This window comes from Denticeps clupeoides, chromosome 14 (genome assembly GCF_900700375.1).
Source record: "Denticeps clupeoides chromosome 14, fDenClu1.1, whole genome shotgun sequence".
NCBI classification, from domain to species: Eukaryota; Metazoa; Chordata; class Actinopteri; order Clupeiformes; family Denticipitidae; genus Denticeps; species Denticeps clupeoides.
In genome coordinates, this window is record NC_041720.1 from 17,283,679 (window position 1) to 17,305,404 (window position 21,726).

The window sequence follows — 21,726 nt, forward strand, 5'->3', positions numbered from 1 at the left end:
CCCGGACCGTACCATTTGAGACGCAGCATCACTGCATCAAAAGAAAGTAAAACATATATCTAATTATCTATATATGAAGCGGTATACTGGTTTTCAAGCACAATATGTGTAATCATTCATCAAAGTAATGTACTTAAATTTGGTTCCTGTTATGAATTATTTCTTTTTATGCGCATGTTTCGTTTCGGGGTTTGGTTTAATCCGTTGCCCTCTAAGCGGAAACTGCTTCTCGGACGCGGCTGCAGGGGCCGAGCGTTGAAGACCGAGGTACTAATAATCACACTCACTTTATAAGTCTTTTTTTTTTTTTTTTAGACTATTCGTGCAGTTTTCGGCAACCTTGCTCTGTAATCCGTCCGTTATCTAAAGCCCTCGTGTTTCGTTAATTAGCACCTTGGTCCGCTAGCCTTGCTAATCACCGCAGAAACAAGCCGCATGTTAAACGCTGTATTTTATTCGTTTGACACGGTGCTCGAGGTACGAGCGTCGTGAAGTAAAGTGGCTTCGGGTCGTTTATTTTGCCTGCAACTATAGCTCCAAGTTCAATGGCTGCATTTAATGTCGCCCTGTCATTTTAACGTGTGGCCTGAGAAGCCATATCACAGTGTTAATATTTTATCTGAATCGTTGATTCGGTCAACGTTGGTGACACACACACACACACACACACACACACACACACACACAAATCTTATAGGAACGACAGACGAGCAAGCTGTGAGGCTGACCAATCAGCAGTGAACAAGAACCCATTTACATTCAGATGCCCTTATCCAGAGCTACTTACAATCAGTAGTGACAGGGACAGTTTCTGGAGACACTCAGGATTCAGTGTCCTGTTCAGGGTTGAACCATGGCCTCTTAATTTAAGATCTCTGGTCTCCATACTGCTGCTGATTTGTGTGTGTGTGTGTGTGTGTGTGTGTGTGTGTGTGTGTGTTTCTGATTTAAAGAATCATGGTGAACCTCGCTGCACTTGTGAGGGAGCATTGGACGAACGTGTTAGTCCCCCTCGGGTTCGTGATCGGGATCTATTTGGACCGGTGGAATGACCAGAAGCTGACCGCATTCAGGAACAAGAGTGCTCTATACAGCAGGTGTGTATCCCATCCCATGGGTTTTACTGGGAAATGCACACATGTTCTTTACCACTTAAAAGGACATGAAGAAGAGGTGGATTGATTTGGTTTGGTTCTGCTAGTCAGTAATACAGATCACAAAATGGTTGATAGGATTGAGTGAGAGATAACAATAGGGTTTGGTGTATTAGCCATGTGCATGGTACTAACAGAAATAAGGCCCTTGGAATACCAGTCAGATAGAGGTGTGAACCTTCACTGGTCTCACGATTCGATTATGATCAATGCCGCAATAACAATCCCATAAGTTTTCTACATTACTTCACATGATGTTTTTAAATACAAGAGTTAAGGTCTCGTACGCCTGTGTTGACACTTTGATTTCCTACAATGAGCAGAAAACTGTCGTGTATATACTGGTATATCTCCTTTAAATGCACATGTCGCTATGCTGGTGGATAGGTCTTGCGATATGCGATGTGATAAAGGACACTTGCTTGTATATCAATGAAAAGGTGCATACTAATAGTGAAATGTTTAATTTCAAAGTGAAACATACAAATTACTTATAACAACTTGAAATGCCCAGTGCTTTCAAAATACAATATTCTACAAAATTAAATAATCACAAAAACTCTACATTACTGTCGAACGACAAACCCTGGTAAGGCTAAACAACTATTTTGATTATATTTGGCCATTATAAAATCCCGAATTATAGTTCTTACGTTTAACCAAAACGTTGTTTGGAGGCTGACTTGAACACAGGGATACATAGCTTTGTTAGCTTAGCTAAGGTTAAGATTTGTAAACTGAGGTGAATTTCTTTAGGAAACCTTCAAAGTTTGAGAAAAGTTAACTAAACAGCTAAGAACAGTCTAAATAGTTAATGCCTACGTTTAGCCAAAACGTTGTTTGGAGGCTGACTTGAACACAGGAATGCATAGCTTCGCTAGCTTAGCCTAGCTTAGCTAAGGTTAAGACTTATAAAACGGGATTTTATAATGGCCAAACATATTCAAAACATGTAATCCCCCGGGATCTGGTTTGGAGCGTACAGCGGTTTGTACAACCCCAAGCAGCACAAGAGTGAGGCATTTTTATGCACTTCTCTCCATAGACATGTATATGCTTCACGCCACAGCAGAGGCTATCGCAATATGGCGGCGACGTTGACATACGATGCAGCGCGTCATGCGCCGTCTAACCATATGTCTCCGCATCAAAAGTCATGTGACCAAACACGTCACATCCGACTGAGATGTGAGATCTTTTGAGAGAATGGATCGGCAACATATCCGATCCAATCCATGTACTAATCATTTAAATCGCAGCTTTTTGCGTTCATGTAATCGCACAGACTGACATCGCGATAACGTTTGCGATTAGATTAATTGTGCAGCACTGCTGTTGGAGTAAGTCGTCTCCCCTGGTCCTGATGCAGACTGGTCCAAGCTCCTGTGGTCCCTTTATTGTTTCATTTTGTATTACATAAAAGCAGTAACGTTCGGTTCATTTACATTTAAGGCATTTACCAGACGCCTTTATCCAGAGCAATCAGTAGTTACAGGGACAGTCCCCCTGGAGCAGCTTAGGGTTAAGTGTCTTGCTCAGGGACACAATGGTAGTACGTGGGATTTGAACCTGGGTCTTCTGGTTCATAGGCGAGTGTGTTACCCACTAGGCTATATTACATGAAGGGTGGTAGTAATGTCCCTGTCTCTGACATTTACCCGGGCGTGGCGTAACTGAGTTGCTGTAAGCATAATAAATAGAAAGCTTGATGGAAACCCCAGCCGCGGCGTGAGATTCTCTTTCTTCCCGGCGGGCCTCTCTGCATGCTTCCGCCAGAGTTTCCTCCACTACACACCAAACCAAACCTGTTACAACCTGAAGCCACAAACGCCTGGTTCAAATGTCCGTGGTGTCAGGTGAATGTGGACTGAACACAGACCGTTTTTCTGTTCATTGGAGAAAATCTAAAGCTGCTTCAAAAGCCTCATAGTATTATGTTCAAATGCCTAGAATGTACTGATATTAGTCTTGAAAATGTATGTTGTACAAGTAAAAATTTGTCTCAAATATAATCTCTTTACTTCCCATCTCTAGTTTGATTAGTTGATTGGGAGATCAGTGACACTGGCTGTAATATTAAAGTATTGCTGATGTGCTTTTACTGCATTTCACTTGTTCCATTCATGAATTACATAATCACGTCCTGAAAGCAACATTGTGAATCATGCTGGGCTGTAAGTTGAATGCTGTTATGAACATTCTTATTGCTCTCAATAGAATACATTTTTCTTTTTAAATTACACTTTGTATGCATATCCTATTAAGGTTTGGGTGCGTTGCCATGTCCTCCATAAATATAAGTAAAAATTTGGGCATCATAATCAGAAAAAATAATATATTGTTTTGTACTTATGGGTTTTCAAATTTCATCATAAACATGTACATGTATAAACATGACCATTGTAGAACATGGTCCTAAAATGCATACCTTTATTTATTTATATGAAAATCTATTAGTTATTTGCTATGCATTATATATTACATACATACATTAGTTTTGGTATATTAAAAATGTGATGCTAGTACTTTAATTATTAACAACATTGAGAGCTTGGGGTTTGAAATTCACCAATATAAATAAGTGTTCTGTGATCCAAGGATAGGTCTGCTTATGTAGGATGCGGCTTTTTGCTGGCCATGTTCTTTCCATGAAACGTGCATCTCTTGTCTAATTTAAGCAGTCAAAGTGCTGCTGTTGAAGAATTGTGTTGATGGGGAGCAAAACTGACCCATAAACTGCAATGGCCTGTTGTAAATCTTACGTTTTGTTGTTTTACCAGGGAACTGAAGCCTGGGGAGGAGTACACCTGGAAGTAATGCATCCAGCAGCAGCATATTTATCATTACCCCCTCCCTGTATGCAGGAGGATTTCTGATTAGTCCTCAAATTGAGGCCACAGAGTCTCTTCCATCATGTTATTACCAATAAAATAATTATTATAAATAATGTTGGTCTTGCGTTATTACATGTTCATACACTGGGAACAGACTTTTTATTAGAATTGAATTTGAATTTAGCAAACAAAAAAGTTGAAAAGCAGTAAATCACTTGAGTGACAGTCAAAAAAGAACAAATTTATTTAGGCTGAAGGGGCTCTGACGTGTGGATCAGTCCTTGCTCATAGAGCATCTCGGCCAGGAGTACCTTGAAGATGGAGGATGGAATGTATTAACACAAAAAAAAAAAAATTCACAGATTAAGCACTTTGTACTGATAAAGAAGGGCTACCTTGTCTTCTGCAGTGTCGCATGGTAAACTAGCCACGGTGACAAACTTTGGGTAAGAATGGATCAGAAACTCTACAGCATCAGTGTACTGTAAGCAAATAAAAACATACACAAGTGTGACTTTCTTATAAGCAACACACACCAAAAAAAGAATTAAAAAAAAAAAAAAAAAGATACCCCGCTTACTTCCGATTTAATTTCCAAGCTCTTAGGCTCCTCTTTGTGATAAACTCGTGAGTTTTCAATTGTGTGGCAAAGTAAGACATCCTCTCCATTGCTGCAAAGCCTTTAGCAAGGGAGAAAAATAATTGCATTAATACAATAACACCTATATGTACTTTTATAAATAAGAGACATTGACCCTAAAAGTGACGTGACTGATACACGGTGCCTATGGCTGTGGGTGGTACATAAGAGTAGAATTTGATGCGTTTGTTACAAATTAGCGGAAATATAGGTGGGGCAGTGGTGGCCTAGCGGTTAAGGAAGTAATCAGTAATCAGAAGGTTGCCGGTTTGAATCCCGAGCTGTCAAGGTACCACTGAGGTGCCCACACACTGCACCGTCCCCACACACTGATAGTTAAAAGCAGAGGACACATTTCTTTGTGTCACCGTGTGCTGTGCTGCAGTGTTTCACAGTCACTTCACTTTCCTAAATACCAATAAAACATTTTTCAAATGGCAAAGTAGACACTGTTCAACAGTACTCGCTATTTCACCCACAAATTAAAACCAAACGTGGGGCCTTTTCCATGTGTAAGGGCAAGCAATCTATAAAAATGAATAGAAAGAAATGCTATGCTCAATGCCAGCTTAAAAAAAACAGTGCCCCCTGTGGAAATCTATTAGGACCTGGTGGCATACATGGACAGAATATCCTGACAGACTTTGCTGGGACTGAAGGCCATGTGCTGACATGTTTAAGCTGTCCAAAGCTGAAGGGGGTAGGCTCTTTGATTAACTGATAAATAATTAATAGCGTTAAAAGGCTGAAAGTTTGATGAGGTCTGAAAATACGACAACGAGGAGAACAGAGTCCACCTTGCAATTCCTCCTCGGATGAATCGGATCCTGGTCTGAGCCCTGATTTGTGCCTCCACATCCACAACTTCTCCATCTTCCCACCGTGCTGGTGCTCCAAAGACGCTGGTCGTCTTCTCATCTATAGTATAAATCATAAATGCTTGAAACCCAGGCTTCGGAATATATTTATATTAATGTCTGTATGTATGCCATATAGTCAGACATCATGGGGCAGTGGTGGCCTAGCAGGAATGGAAGCAGACTCGTAACTGAGAGGTTGCGGGTTCAAATCACGAACAGTCAAAGTGCCACCGAGGTCACTTTGATTAAGGTACCGTCCCCACACACTGCGCCCACAGCTCACTAAGAGTGATGGTTAAATGCATCACAAAAAAAAAAATAAAAAATCATGTTCACTTAGTGGTTATGAAAAATCTGAGTGAATATAGTCATGAAATGACCACGCCAATTCATATGAATGCAGCTACAATCCCAACCATAGCATTCATAACAATGCAGCGTTAGCTGTGTACTGTGTATCATAATAACCAAAAAAATGTAAAATCAAATATAGTTCCCAATCCTGAAGTCCCTAAAACAACACCTAGCTTTCTCTTTTCCTAAAACACTCCAGCATTAACGTTTGGTCGGTGTTTTGTACCTGGTGTCAGCACAGGAGGCAAGCAGTCATGCAGGAACTCTCTGGCTTTCTGATCCACAGCGGCGTCCACAGGAGCGTAGGCCGCCAGCTTCTTCATCAGAGAGTCCACCCTCTTCTGAAACTCGACCCTGCGTGGATCATTCTGTCCAAAACATTCCAAAGCCAGCTCCCTGATTACACCAGCCCTTACAGCCTCAAAGACATTTTCAGCATCAGACAATTATCTGATTAATTAACAAATTTGACTAGTGCCTGCATATATTTCCACTTAAATGAAATTGTTTTTTTTATTAATTATTTTTATTTGTGTGCTAAAATATGGTAATGTGGTTGGCCCCTGTGGCTCAAAAATAATCAAAAATTACCCGACCATTGAAAACAATGCATATTCATATTTCCATATGCTGGTGGAAAGCCAGCACAAGGAGATCCACAGAGGGACTGTGTGTAGTCCTGTATTTGACACAGAGCTCATATAGGGTTTACAAGGCATTGAGCTACTTGCGATCAAATTACACATTTTTTTTACTTGTTTCTTTTTTTTTTTTTTTAACTGTTTTATGGACAGGCTGACTAATTTGAAGAGGATCTGAGGGTTTGATAAGATGCATAACGGAGATGACAGACTTGTCGATAGACATAAGCAAAAGGAGTCTATGTATGTATATTTTTACTCCTCCCACTGTCCCATGTTCCTAAGACAAGTATACATTTGAATTTGCTTAAGTCCAATTCAATTCAATTAACTTAATTATAAACAACAAAAATCAAGCGTTTCATTTCATTATTTGCAAAGCTAGATAAAAAAAAATGCCATTGTTTAGACATTTCAGACAGTGTGTAATCTTACTGAATTATAACTAACTTATTTGGGTTATATGTCATACTGTTGAATTTAGGACAGCAACAACTATTAGCCATGTAGTACAACCCTTAATGTGCAATCCTGACCTACTATGGTGTGTATTATTGTGGACTGGGGAATATGCTTTGGTATGTACATTTTTGTACATTTTCCCTGTTAAGCACCAACCTTCTCAGAGTTCTGTACTCCCATATAAGAGAGGTAGTCAAGGGGAAGCCCCTTCCGAAATTCCACATCCTCTTCCATGGCCATCTCCAGTGCAGCGGGGACCATCTGTCATTCCAGTGAAACACCGGTCAGTTTGCACACGATCATGCCTCTAATAAAGCAAAATTATGAATGCATGCCAGAAGCAACTACCTCTGCTTTTTCTTTATCATTTAAATCACTTCTTTTGCTGTGACAATGTCAGCTAACAAACGTAAGCTAACACAATAAGTGCCCAAACTACTGCTTGTTGAGCAAAACACATCAGTGTCTTGTGTTTTTAGTGTGTTGATGTTGATTGAAAGACCAGATTTTCATAATTTTTCTGAAACTTCTACAGAAACTTTTGTAATGTAATTTTGATTAACACCTTCATTCAGGATGGGAATCAATAACCGCTCACCTTCATGAGGAGGTCCCCCCAGCTGTTCCTCTGGTACGAGGATATGGTGATGTGCAGGGAGTGGGCGTCGGGCAGGCAGTCACCCTGGTGAATGAACCCTCGGGGGAAGTAGAGCAGGTCGCCGGCCTCGAGGACCACCTCCATTATGGGTTTCCCAATTACCGACTGGCTGAAATTTGCTGAGATGCAGGAAAGCCAGAGCCAATCAACACCCGTCCCCCTAAAGACACGATTGGACAAATTTCAAGAGGTACTCACGGCTGGAGACGAGGGACAACGTTTCTTCATCTGACCTATGAAAACAGAAGGGTCATGCTCAGATTTTCACGGGCATCCCACAATCAAGCCAGACTTCAACAAATCACAGAAAGCAAACTCGCCTAATTACGTTCATGCTCGATTTCATACATGCTTATAATGCGTTGTGAGGTGTACAACTCACCGCGGGCTATAAACTCTCCAGTGCTTCTTTCCTTCCAACTGAACCACGAACGCCTCAATGTCGTCGTAGTGCGGGGCGAAGCCCTGCGTACCCGCTGGGGTGAGGTAGCTGTGTGAACAGGTCCAAAAAAAATGTTTCTAAAATGATTATAAATGCGTCTTGAATTAACTAAGTGGAGCAACTTTCATAATCAGAATGTACATACTACAATTTTAGCACTTTAGCTCAAATCCATGGACAACACCACCAATTTCCTGCATCCTCCGGCTCTTTCATACAAAGTCGTAGTAAATTGATGGCCGATTGTGGGGACAGGGATGTTACATTAAAAAGATCATTTTCTACACACAGCTTTGGCTGCAAACTTGGCGGACATACAATCTATTCCCACTGTGAATAAATGTCCCTTTGACAAATAAATGTCTCCAAACGAACCCACTAAAAAGGTCGCTGAAATCAGATATGAGCATAGACCTGCTTTGAGACATTGTTTTTCAAAGTGAACTCAGAACTCACTTCTTAAAAAAACAGTTCAACAGTGACTTACATGTTGGCTCCAACCATGCTGCCAAACATCTCTTGAAGGATGGACAGAACATTCCACACGGTGGAGGAGAAGGCCTGAGGGTTTAACAGCCGAAGGGAACAGCCACTCTGGACAACAAACACATGATTTGATCCTTCTAGAGCAGGGGCGTCAAAGTCATGGCCCACGGCCACATCCCACATGATACATTTTTATAGATCTATTATTAAAGCCTGGCGATATGTAGGGCTGATAACACATAAACTACAGATCCCATAATGCAGTGCTTCAGTTGCCTTGCTGAAAGGGTTGTGAAGAAGCTTGAAATTCGTTTTTTTTGCTTCAAAGTCACCAAAGCGGCGCGCGTTTGTCAGCAGTTCGCACTGCATTGTGGGATCTGTAGTTTGTGTGTCATCAGTGCTTCACTCGCTTTTAAACAAAAGTCACTGCAAACTGAAAAGAAGGGCTGAGAATGAGAAGCAAGGGAAACGGGAGGTAACCTTTCCCCTTATGATGACATAAGAGGACAATTTCCAGATCAGACAGTCTGTATTTATTATATGTTTTACTACATTGTAACATGCACATTGGTACTAAATACAATTTTTAAGTTTGTTTTATTAGCTTGTTTTTTAAAGGGTTAGGGTTTTTTTTGCTTCAAAGTCACCAAAGCTGCGCGCGTTTGTCAGCAGTTCGCACTGCATTGTGGGATCTGTAGTTTGTGTGTCATCAGTGCTTCACTCGCTTTTAAACAAAAGTCACTGCAAACTGAAAAGAAGGGCTGGACAGACAAATGAGTTCTACCTCATAATATTTCCACACTGAACAGGACAGGGCCCGTCCTGGAGGATTGTGGGTCTTCCTCTTGCCATTTGAATAGCTGGTTACGTCTAGGTTCACTCCAAACTGGACGTTGTCCTAAAAGGAACAAATCAGAACTAACATCTCTCTCCCTCTCTATATATCTATACACACACAGTATTTACAAAGTCTTAGACAGCATTTCATAATGCCAAGTAATTTTGAAAAATATTGATGCGTCTAAAAATGTACTGACTGTATGGAGAAAGAGAAAGACGTTTGCTTATAGGCCATTAATATATTTACAGTGTTTTGGTGAAAAAAATGTGGTTTTGTACTTTTAAATGGTATCATTACCATTATGAAGATTAAATACCTTTAAAAACTTTGGCCGAATTTTTTACTGTATTAGCTTACAAATACTAATTACAGCCAATTTTCCACAAAACAATGTACATAGAAAATCTGAAACACTCACGGTTCTCAAAATCCGATCGAATTCCGTAGTGGAGAAAAGGCCGTGGTAATAATCCGGCTTCTGCCGCCTGACTAGGAGTGGCTTCTTCTCCCAAGTATCTCTAGGTGACAACACACACTTTACTTCAGGCTGAACTAACTACAGTGTGAGCTCAGTAGCTGATGCTGACGCCGTTTTTCACCTGAAGAAGTTCTCGGACGAAACTGGGTTGATAAGCCAGTGAAACAGGGCACTGGCCCTCTGTCTGCTGCTGTTCACTTTTGACAAGCTGGTCAAAAAGGAGTCCAAGGATGATGTCTCATCCTCCTGCATATCCCGTGCATTCTGCAGTGACCAGAGATGGGAAGTATTAAAGCAGAGGTGGGAAAATTCTCTGGACGGAGAATGAGAAGCAAGGGAAACGGGAGGTAACCTTTCCCCTTATGATGACATAAGAGGACAATTTCCAGATCAGACAGTCTGTATTTATTATATGTTTTACTACATTGTAACATGAACATTGGTACTAAATACAATTTTTAAGTTTGTTTTATTAGCTTGTTTTTTAAAGCATAAATGCAACTGAAATTACATTTATGTATTAATGTTTACACACAAGATATCGGACATGATACCAACCATCACATCTACCACATCTACCACAAAGAGAGATACATGGAGAGCTCAGCCGAGAAGTAGAAAACACGCCAAATCCAGTCTGTATTAGTGTGGGACCAAAAAACTGAGGATGTGCCGCTTAATTTCTACTGGAGTGAAAAAACACATGTACATTTGTCACCTGCATTAGTGACAAATAAAGTAAAAAAAACTTCAATTTCCACCCATCTCTACGAGAAACACCTCATCATGTCCTGTTCGACCTGTTCATTGTACAGTGTTACTTTCCTCTTATATAGATAACCTGTGCAGTATTTGAGTTTCAGTTTGTATAGTTTAGTGTGTATATACATTTTTCCTTCTTTTATGCACTATGGGGTGTACTGTGTATAATGTTGTACTGACAATAAACCAATCTTGAACCTACTGGTTTTAATGACACATGCAGGGGACTGTAAAACCTACTTCCACCAGTTCCTTTTTGGCATGCTTGCCATGCCTCTTCTCCACTCTCTTCCTTTTAGTCTTCTTGGACGTCAGTGGACTCGGACCATTCTGTACCTTCACCTTCTTCTTTTTTGCTCCAACGTCCTGAACGACAGAAGCGTCGCAAAAGTTTCAATGGCGCCCAGAAGCACGGAGATAAAGCAGCTACGTAAAGCGGACGTCGACGTTACCTGTGCATTGAGCGCGACGGGCACCGCAGATGAGAGTGACCGATACAGCTCAAAAGCAGACACACGCTTCGTCTCCATGCCGCTTTTGCTGTCGCCGTGCTTACGTCATCAAAGCGAGACGCGCGCTTGGTCCCTTCTTCGTGAAGACGTGTTTGCGCGTGTCGCCTTGCACATGCGCACTCGACCGCCACCCATTGGGAAGAAGGAGTTGTTACACACTGTGCGCATGGCCCAACAAAACCGGTTCAGAATGAAAAATGTATTACAGACAATAAAAAACCCATAATAAACCCAAACAAAACATTTATCAGGAGAAATACTGCACATATTGCACCTTTGACTCTCATTTAACAAGTACAGGCAGTGTGAAGTTATGGTAAATGTATACCTTATTTATAATAATTTATTTATACGTTTATGTGTTTTAGTAATAGTGATTTTTAGACACTTAAAACTTTAAAACGCAGATTAGAAATCACATTTGAAATTATTACACATGAACACAACATGTGTAATAATTTCCGGCACAACAAAAACTGATAAAACAATAAAATTGAAAAATACTAAAACAGAAAATTCAATAATATAAATTCAGAAAGGCTTTAGTCTAACGGTAGAAAAACCTGTGTTCAATAATAATTTATTTAAACGTAAACTGTAATGAAGACTATAAACATGACTGACAGTATACCAAAAATGTATGGCATCAAACGCATTGCATATCACTATATTGTTAAGGTAAAATATATATGTAGATGTGAGACAGTGTTTGATGAGATTTGACCAATGTGAACAGACATGTCACACATAGTAATTGTACAAGTTGAATGACTGTACAGTATGGACGGCTGTGATTATAATGAAAAAATAAAACGTGTCATGAATGATTAAAAACGGGAAACTAAAACATCATCAAATCAAGAAGACATGAATTCTATAAATTGGAAATTTAAAACACGTTATTAATTTATTAAATGTGTCATCTTGAAATGTTTCACAAATGATTTAATTTGGGCACATTCCGCGCATCATGAATTATTCATTTTGGCACTAGTTGGCGTAGGTGCAGTACCAGCCTCTACCAGCAGATGCCGCCGTTTCCTCCCACCACTGCCCGTCGGCGCCTCCTACCCGGCATGCACCGCGCCTGGCGTTTGCTCCGCGCTCAGCGCTAGTCCAACAATGCGGCTTTGATTGTGCGCGCAGGCTACGCTGTGGCGTGTCGCGGCGCTCCGCGGACTCTCTGGCCGCTCTCCGCGTCGCTCTCGCCGGAGGCCGCCGGGAAGGCGTCGGGCGGCGGGGTAAGTGGCTGCCGAGCTCGGCTGCGTCTCGGGACAGCGCTCTCGCCTGCCCGGTTAATGGCGCTTCAGGGGTCGTGTTTACTGCGGGCGAGCAGTGGAGGCTGCTGGTGGCGGCGGCCGCCAGGAACTGTAGGGGTCAGATGGCGACATGTTTACTCTCCGCGGCGCTGGTGACATCCACTGTCCTGGGTGTAAAGTCTCGCCTCGTTGTCTGACCACTTCTGGTGCAGATCGGGGGTCTGATGGAGGTGTGTGACCGTTCCCGTCATCGTGGTCGGTGTAGAAAGTAGAAGGTGTGTGTGTGTGTGTGTGTGTGTATGATGTAAATGAGATGCGACTCACAGACCGGATATTTTCATTCCTGGCCCACATTAATCTTACTCTGATGATCTTTAATTGGCTCTACTCGTTTGGACCTGTCGGAAGTGTGGTTATTATCAGGAGGAATTTGAGTCGTTTAATTGGACTGTTAATTGGCTGTACCTGTAAATACTCCCAACAGAACGGATCCTACAGACCCGTGTGATTATTTTGAGCAGTGTGTGGGGACGGTGCCGGTTTATATACAAATAAATAAAGTGAAGTGATTGTCATTGTGAAATACTGCAGCACAGCACACGGTGCACACAGTGAAATGTGTCCTCTGCATTTAACCATCACCCTTGGTGAGCAGTGGGCAGCCATGACAGGCGCCCGGGGGAGCAGTGTGTGCGAAGGGACGGCGCTTTGCTCAGTGGCACCTTGGCGGCACGGGATTCGAACCTTCTGATTACGGGGCCACTTCCTTAACCGCTAGGCCACCGCTGCCCCAGCAAATGCACAAGCCAGCCTGGAGTCGAACTTAGAATCTTCTGGTCCGTAGTCATACATTTTTCGCCATTGGCCCTGCATAGGATTTGAACCCACCACCCGGCAGGCCACCGCTACCCTAGTGATGTTTTCACGTTACTAGTGTTAGTGGTTTTTGTAATGAGAGGGGAGCGCCGCGTCTTCCGTTTCAGTCCGCAGGCCGGTAAGTGGCCAGCAGGTAGATAATACTTACTGGCATTTTAAACATCCAGTCTTTACTAGGGGTGTGGTTGGCAGGGATCTCGCGGTACGATGCGTATCAGGGCATATTGTGATGCTGTACGTGTTGCGATATTCTTCAGTTCACCGAAAACGTAAAAACGGAGCTGATATACAAGATGCTGTGTACGATCTGCGTGGATCACATTACATTAATAATTCAGCCAAAACATCATAACTCTGAACTGAATTTTGGACTAAATTTGTGTACAAAAATATCGATATTTGAAGTCCCCATATCAATACAATATCACAATATGTATATTGCATTTGTGAAAAAAATACAAAATAAATGAAAGTTTTCACTTCCAAACCAATTCAATTTCTATTTTACGTGCAATAAGGTTTTCATGCAGATTGACTATCTACCTGCATCATTTCTTAAATTTTCATTTTATATCCTTTTGTATCCTGTTTTTTATATATGCTTCATTATTTATAGACTTCCCCTTTAAAAAAAGGAGAAGTCTAATTATGTTGTATTTGTTACAATGAGAATAAAGATATTCTAATTCTAAAATAAATGATTATTTGTGACAGAAGGCAAAGGGAGGGCGTCATCTCTAACCGAAACGCAGCAGTAACTTGTTACAATATTCATTGGAAGACAAAATTGTAATCGAAATTGTTAAAATACAGTTTAATTGAATAATAAAAGTGATAGAAGCGTGGCGTCCATGCCCAGTGGAATCCTGGGGCTACAATATAACGAAAATGCTAAAATTGGTTTGCTTGAGTTAAAAACTTATAAGAGGGCACCAGGCAGCAGTGTGTGTGTGTGTGAGTGCACTGCGGGGGGATTCTTGTGCTGCATGCTGGCGGCACACATGCATGTCGAATCCTGGCGCGCTCCACAGTCGGGATTATTGAGCTAATCCTTCTCCGGGACTTGGAATATTTCTCTCCTGCGGTTCGGCTCCCAGGTCCCTGCACTGTCGGGGGTGTGGCCGTGGCAGGTGAAGGGTCGGGAATGGCCTGTTGCTCGTGGTGAGGGTGTCGGGCACGAGATGGCTGCCCCCCGGGGGAAGATAGAATAAGCAGTAATCTGTTTTCCTCCATGCGCTAATATTTGACTATGGGACTGATTTTGGGCTTTGTTGTTTTGCTGTCTTTGAAATTCCCATATTTCACCGTGTGTGCACCATGTGCTGTGCTGTTGTGTATCACAAGTGACAATAACTTCACTTACAAGGCAAAGCTCACCATAAAGATGGTCCATAAAGAACGTGGCGGAGTGTTAAGGCCTGGCCCGTGTTCCTTTTTTTTGGGTGTTGGGGGGGTAAATCACCCTGGCTGCAATCCCACAATCCATCACTGGGCGTCCAGGGCTGGCAGCTGTTGGTAGAGCGGGGTGGGGTGGTGGGGGTCGTTCTCAGCCTCTTCCCCATCATCTGTGCATACAGCGTGTTGCCGAGTGTCACATCACGTAGGCCTGGGCGATGTGGCATAAAATTCATATTCCAATACAAATTGAACCGTAGACTGTATATTTTGAGGTGTATAATTTGATAAGTAAATGTAAATTGACTTTAAAGGGTAACGTGTCCGTAGCAAAGGAACTGCAGCAGGAAGTTGTATAATAAACTTTTTACACAACATATAGCATAACCGTATACCAGGTATTTAAATGATGCAAGTGATTATATAAAAAGATTAGGATTTTCTGTATTCAGCTGTAGAGTTTACATTAAAAATATTCTCAGTAAATATTTAAATTACACTATTCCTGGTTGGGTTTCATCATGTAGTCCCTCTGGGATTCCAAGATATATAATTTATTGGTTTTAAAAATCCTAATGAGCACCAAACAGGCTGGGACGAGGCCCCTGGTCGTTTCCCTGGACTGGTGACCGGCAAAAACTCTGCCATGTGCTCTCATGCTGCAAGTAGGCGTGGTTTCGTGCAGGTGATACAACTTCATCCCTTTTGATAACGCATACCGTTTATAACCCCATCCCTGGCAATGATCTGCCCTTCTTGATCTCCTGCAAGCAAAAGCTGGAGAACTCTTTCTCTACACACATCATGTCAGTGCTTCATGAAAATAAATGTTCTTGTCTTATATATTTTTTAATCTTCGTATTTTCTGTATATAAGATATTGAAATTCTGGAAATTTAGCTAAAGCAATATTTTTGGGGTTTTTTTGGTTTTCACTAGTTTGTATTGAAGTCATTCAGAGTCACACAGGGTACAAATACAGAGTACATGTGATCATATAATCATCTTGGGATCGTGGCCAGATTATCGGCTCCTTTATTCTGGGAATTCTGATTGGTGAATGCTGTGGTCAGCCCATGATGTGCTCTGGCAGCCGTGACCCTGCTTTGGAATCAGCGAGAATCCGTTCTGTTTTTTATTTTATTTTATTAGACTGATCCCTTTTCTGTCAAAAAGTGAAGGTTTGATTATTAATTCACGTTTATACATTTTTTTTTTTTAAATAAAATCCTTCCTGAACCCCTCCTTGCTTCAGCTATTCTTGTGTAAGGCAGATGGAGTGATATTTAAGACGTTATTGTGAGAATATCATTCCCAGAATTCAAGCTGTAATGTAATCTATGTAAATAAATAGGGCTCTATTCTCACCATATTCTCCAAAAAACCTGAGGTTGCACCAGCCATATTCGGGGAGAAAAAATCTTCATAAACTCACGTGGTTCACACATATTAGGTCCATGTCGTGTTCTAAACCAATCAGATGCATCAATCCGTCTAACGATTCATTTTTCCTAATTTGTTCAATTCAGTTCTTAATAAAAAGGTCACCAAGAATACTTTCTCAGAGCAATTGAAAGAATACAGCAACCAATGAAAACCTGACTACAGAAAGCCCTACCAAACGAATGTGATGTGTGTTTTGTTTAAATGTTCTGTAATTATTAACCAGTATGGCCAGTTTTTATTGAAAATAAAAATCTTCTCTTTTGCCTCCACTCCCCCAAGGCTGTTTTTTAGGGTTTATTATATCCTCTCACTTCCTGGTTGCCTGGACAGCTGGGTTCCCATGAAATCATGTTCCAATGTATTCCATATTTGGGTATTGGGGTATTCTGGATATTTGCCGTTAGTGCCGTTCATTCACAGATGTAATATTTATATGTGTGTTTTCGAGAAGATCTTCTGATTTCGTCTTGTTTGTGCCGTATCAGGTCTTCTGCCCATTTAAAGACTAGTTATTCATCATTTGTGCTGTCATTTTTGTTGCTGGGCCATATGGACCCAAAACTGACAAGAACCCATGAACCAGCAGTAATCTTGTTCTGCGTTTGCTCTTGCTCCGAGCACAAGAGATTCCTGCAGATCCGTAGCTGATGTCCCGGAGTAACTTGCCGTTTGTTTAGGGATTTTAGGCTGTGGGTCTTTGTCAGACATCGACTGCCGAGGACAATAGCAACGCTCTTGTACTTTTAAGTCTGGATTAATGAAGGCCCAGGGCCATAGAAATCCGAACACCAGCCTCTCCGCTCTCTGAGCATCCACCACTGCCGAGTTGCCTTTGGTTTTAGGTCGAGCCGTGTTCTTCTCGGGAAGAGCGAATTACAAAAAAAAAAAAAGACGTGTAAATAAACTGGCCGGGCAGGAGTCGGTTTACCTCCTTTTCAGACTGTGGTTATCAGGAAGGTCACGTACCTTTTCCATTTCCAAACCATTGTCAGATGTTGAGTCGAGTGAAAGGTGTGCCGTCGGGCAAAAATCCAATTACATTTTAATAGCCGCTCATGCAGAAAACAAGATATCTCTGCGGAGCACGGCGTCTACAGCTTGGGCTTGAAGACAGTGAATAAATTCCCTTGTTTTAATGTGCATGTTAGCAGCAGTCCATTTTCTCAGATGATGGCAGGAAATGAGAAGACGACACATTTCTAATATCCCAAGATTATTTCCAGAAGATGGCCATCCTGGACAGCAGAGGTCTCACAATTCCATTGCAATCATCAATGCATGACGATGCATCCCATCAATTTCTTACATTACTCCACATTATGTTTTCAAATACATCGGTGAGATGAGAGTCACACGGGCGTTTTTTCTGCCGTTCGTGTCGACTGCGGGTTCGAATGATGTCTATTTAAGTTTCTACAATTTCTCCATTTCCCACCGAATGTCAAACAGAGTCAATGGAACGAAGCTACAAAGCTCAGCGAAAATGCGTATTGGCCGTTCATGTCGAGCGTCCGTGTGGACGAGGCCGAAACTCCGGAGCGGCGCTGTACTCCGATCCGGCAGCCACGGTCCCTACCGACACTACTTTTTAACCTGGATTTTTATGTCGCCGCTTCCCTGTGATCATTGTGGTGTAAAGGCACGGGGTTGCCAGGTGATGGTCTCAGGTCTCTTTCTGTCAAATCCTTTGTAGGTTGTTAATAACTGGACTCAGGCCGAGACCATTTGATTCCATTCTACGTTTTGCTTTATAGTGTATTGATATGCTTATATACTCGTACAGGGCACTATTCTCAAACTGGCAGCAAGTGCTCGTTCAATTATCCCAGGCCAGACGTCACCAGGATTTGTGTAGATAGATAAAACTAGAATGAACTGATTGTTGGAACTGAACTGATCTGGATCTTGAACGAGAGAAACGAACTACCATTTTTGTCGATGTGGTAGTTATTTTTGAGGTAAAAGGGGAGGAGCCTGATGATTGATATCATTCTGGATGGTTCAAATCTGCACCCATCAATGTGTCATATACACATATTTTCCTACTTCAGCTGCTAAAAAAGTTCTAAAGGCATCTTAATCATCAAGTGATGAGTGTTGACCCAGTTTGACCCAGGCTGTCCTTGATCCTGGGTTCTCAGGAAGCTCCAGAGTTGGGTAGCGTGAAGGGAAGCACCAGCCACATTGAGCCGATGTCCAGACAGGCACACGCAGGGTCCGGATAAGTGGAAGTGGAATTTTGCCTGGGACGCCACCCTCTTGGGACCAGATCTGGGGACTTTTGTTTTCTTTTTTTTCTGTAATTCCAAGTAGCGTAAGGCCGATCTCATCCTCCCTGCACTTTTTTTTTATGGATTCCCTCATGACTTTTGTGGGATTTAAAAATGGGCTCAGTTGCTGAGTATTTCCCCGTCTCGTGCATGGGTCATTTCGCGTCTCGTCGTGTAAGTGCCTTTGGTGGGACAGCGTCTTTGAGGATTTTTTTTTTTAAAAACGCTTCCTCCCTCTGCTCTCAGCTTGATTACTACCCGTAATTAAGGTTAAGCCCTCGCCTATGCAAACAGCATAATGAGCGCCCTTGAAGCGTCCTCCTCACTTTGTGGGAAGCGTATCCTGATTAAGACGGGCTCATTACGGTACGGCCTGATCGGCGAATAAATAAAGAAGGTTTACCGCAGTGCCCGCGTTTCCGGTTTCTGGAGGTGTTTGATGGTGTGGGATGGAAGTGCGTTGTCTGCACGGGGTCTTTAGCTATAAGAATTTGAAGAAGCTGCGTTATATTATTATCCTTATCGTTAGGGTGCAATATTCAGATTTATTACATTCAGTGTGTTCTTAATTTTTTTAATGGTTTTATTGTTTTATGTAGTTTGTATTTTTTAATTAATTAATTAACTACTTATATCTTATAAACCACTGAGTTTATAGCAGTTGAATAAGCATGTTTATAGTGTAGGAATGTAGAATTATTTTTTGAAGTTGATATTTATGAGACTTAAAAGGGAGAATTGTCTTGATCAGTCATAAATTAGTTTTATCTGTATCTATTTTAATTAAGATTCATAGGGAAAATTGGTAAAAAATTAAATGCTTTTTAAATTGCTTGTTAAATTACTTGCTTGGCACGGGGCTTGATCACTGGTCAAAGATGTTCTCGGGATTTACGTTAATAGGCAAACCCAGAGAGAACCACTCGGAAGTTATCTGTATCTTAAAGAGGGACTAACCACCCCTTTTGCCGGCGTGCTATTGTTTCATTAACCCTTTTGTGCTTTGGGCCAACGTTTTACAATTTCGGCCTGTTTTTAAAAGCTTTCATTTCCATTTACAGCATTTATCAGACTCCCTAATCCAGAGCAATTTACAAACAGTAGTTACAGGGACAGTCCGTCCCCCCCGGAGACACTCGGGGTTGAGTGTCTTGCTCAGTGGGGTTTGAGCTTTGTGCTCTTCTGGTTCCGAGGCGGGTGGGTTACCCACTAGGTTACTGCCACCCCAATTAAATGTTGAACCCGCGTCCTTGGCATTATTAGCACCACACAGTAACCAGCGGAGCTCGTATAAATGCAGGCACCTTCGTTGTTGCACGTTGTGCAACAGTCTTCGAATTCAGCAGTTTAAATGGTGACTGTTTTCGGCGGGACCCGCATTTGTTGGCTGCAGAGAGTGACTTGGTGTAAGTGATGGGGAAAGCTCCGCCCATTCCATTCTACATTACGGCCTCTTTTGCTTGGCAATAATGCGTTTCTGTAGGACTCTATTTTTTTTTTTTTTCTTCTCTCTTTATTGCATTGGAAGGAGTTGGAAAAGGAGACGACTCTGCCTGTTCCTGTCTGTTTGCTCAGCCAGGCAGGTGACTGATTTATTTGTTTCATTTGACATCCAGGATTCATGTCATTTCTATTGCACGGTTGCACCCATTTTTTTAAGAGAATGAGCATTAGTTCTGCAATATATTTAATATTTACATTTACAGCATTTATCAGACGCCCTTATCCAGAGCGACTTACAATCAGTAGTTACAGGGACAGTCCCCCTGGAGACACTGGAGGGTTAAGTGTCTTGCTCAGGGACACAATGGTAGTAAGCGGGATTTGAACCTGGGTCTTCTGGTTCATAAGGAAGTGTGTTACCCACTAGGCTACTACCACTCTTTAAAATTAAACAATGCACAATACACAAATATATTTTAAAATAATTTGTGCATTATGATGTGTTTCATATTCCAATATTCCGGGGGAGTGGTGGCCTAGCGGTTAAGGAAGCGCCCCCGTAATCAGAAGGTTGCCGGTTCGAATCCCGACCCGCCAAGGTACCACTGAGGTGCCACTGAGCAAAGTGTGCACCGTGTGCTGTGCTGCTGTGTATCACATGTGACAATCACTTCACTTAAAAAATCCATCATGTCGTCTTAGTCACAGTGGGAAAAGTCACCGGATCTCCGCCCGTACTGTGATATCCTACTCACTTGTAACCATTGGTGCAATTGGCCAGGAAAAAAAGCCCTCATTATTCACTTTGAATTTCACAAATTACTTTAGGAGTTTTGTCCAGCTCCAAATTCCCCGCATTCATTGCAATTGAAAAGACACAGATGCTAAACTATGATTAGAAACAGGCTGCGATGCCGTCAGGAAATGCTCCGCCACGTTTTGTGCCAAATCTATGTTGATCAAAAGGACCTTGCCATAAATAGTAAGGGTTGGTTGTCGTTTTCAGCAATCCAGCCTCTGAAAAGGTGCAATATGTTGGTAGATCTTGAAACCACTAGAACGTTTAGAAATATAGATTGTCATTACTGGTTTAGGGACCTTTTCTTGTAAATGTTAATATTACTTCCATATTTATTCATCTGTGTCAGACCTAGTTTTAATCGACATCTCCTGGAATGCTTCAAATGTTAACTCAATGAAGACATCTATCCAACCATCGAGATACAGTTTCTAGACAATTGATTGCAGACATGTTGTAAGAAACCCCATTAAACCTTAGATTCTGTGGCCTGCACACATATTTAATTCCGTATAGTGTGATTCCAAAAAATAAAAAATATGTAAAGGTTGCATGTTTAACAGAAATATATTAAGAATTTAGAAATGATGCAAGAATTTATACTTTTTTGTAGCATTTTTTTTTTACATCCACAAGGCTGGAAAGCAGAGAAATCTGGGGGCAGTGGTGGCCTAGCGGTTAAGGAAGCGGCCCCATAATCAGACGGTCGCTGGTTTAAACCCCGAACCGCCAAGGTGCCACTGAGGTCCCACTGAGCCAAAGCACCGTCCCCACACACTGCTCCCCGGACACCTGTCATGAATGCCCACTTCTCACTTAGGGTGATGGTTAAAAGCAGAGGACACATTTCGATGCGTCACCGTGTGCTGTGCTGCAGTGTTTCACAATGACAATCACTTCATTTTCACTTCATCTCCACAATTTGCAGATCACTGGTGTTTTTATCTACTGGCTTGAACACACGTCGAAACAATGTTTTCATTTACTTTACGCATATTTTCTTTTTTTTTCTATTCAAGTTATGTTTGCATTTCTTTTTGATTCCTTGTAAAAATAATAGACATTCTGTTCTTTCCAAAAGACCTGTCTTTTTTTTTTTTTTTTTTAAGTAGATT

General features: G+C 41.7%; 2 protein-coding genes across 2 annotated transcripts; one reads left to right on the forward strand and one right to left on the reverse strand.

The window, feature by feature from the left end:
- Positions 1-149: 149 nt before the first annotated feature.
- Positions 150-4,101, forward strand: ndufb1 (NADH:ubiquinone oxidoreductase subunit B1). The gene is made up of 3 exons (XM_029002890.1): positions 150-267; positions 954-1,097; positions 3,935-4,101. Exons 2-3 carry the CDS (start codon positions 958-960, stop codon positions 3,969-3,971), a joined length of 177 nt encoding a protein of 58 aa, XP_028858723.1. The 5' UTR covers positions 150-267; positions 954-957; the 3' UTR covers positions 3,972-4,101.
- Positions 4,099-11,301, reverse strand: riox1 (ribosomal oxygenase 1). Its single transcript, XM_029002889.1, has 15 exons — positions 11,065-11,301; positions 10,853-10,978; positions 9,972-10,114; positions 9,791-9,890; positions 9,316-9,429; positions 8,533-8,639; positions 7,986-8,093; positions 7,802-7,836; positions 7,544-7,722; positions 7,102-7,206; positions 6,069-6,210; positions 5,426-5,546; positions 4,569-4,668; positions 4,384-4,470; positions 4,099-4,299 (listed from the first exon to the last, which is right to left on the reverse strand). The coding sequence occupies exons 1-15, from the start codon at positions 11,140-11,142 to the stop codon at positions 4,231-4,233; spliced, it is 1,614 nt and encodes a 537-aa protein (XP_028858722.1). The 5' UTR covers positions 11,143-11,301; the 3' UTR covers positions 4,099-4,230.
- Positions 11,302-21,726: the final 10,425 nt, after the last annotated feature.

Excerpts from the sequence above, each read along its gene's own strand:
- ndufb1 (XM_029002890.1), top strand. The coding sequence starts at position 958 with ATGGTGAACCTCGCTGCACTTGTGAGGGAGCATTGGACGAACGTGTTA. Across the intron at positions 1,098-3,934 it reads AAGAGTGCTCTATACAGCAG|GGAACTGAAGCCTGGGGAGG; the intron begins GTGTGTATCCCA and ends TTGTTTTACCAG.
- riox1 (XM_029002889.1), bottom strand. The coding sequence starts at position 11,142 with ATGGAGACGAAGCGTGTGTCTGCTTTTGAGCTGTATCGGTCACTCTCA. Across the intron at positions 10,115-10,852 it reads CCAAAAAGGAACTGGTGGAA|AATGCACGGGATATGCAGGA; the intron begins GTAGGTTTTACA and ends TGGTCACTGCAG. Across the intron at positions 4,669-5,425 it reads ATCCGAGGAGGAATTGCAAG|GCTTTGCAGCAATGGAGAGG; the intron begins GTGGACTCTGTT and ends CCCTTGCTAAAG.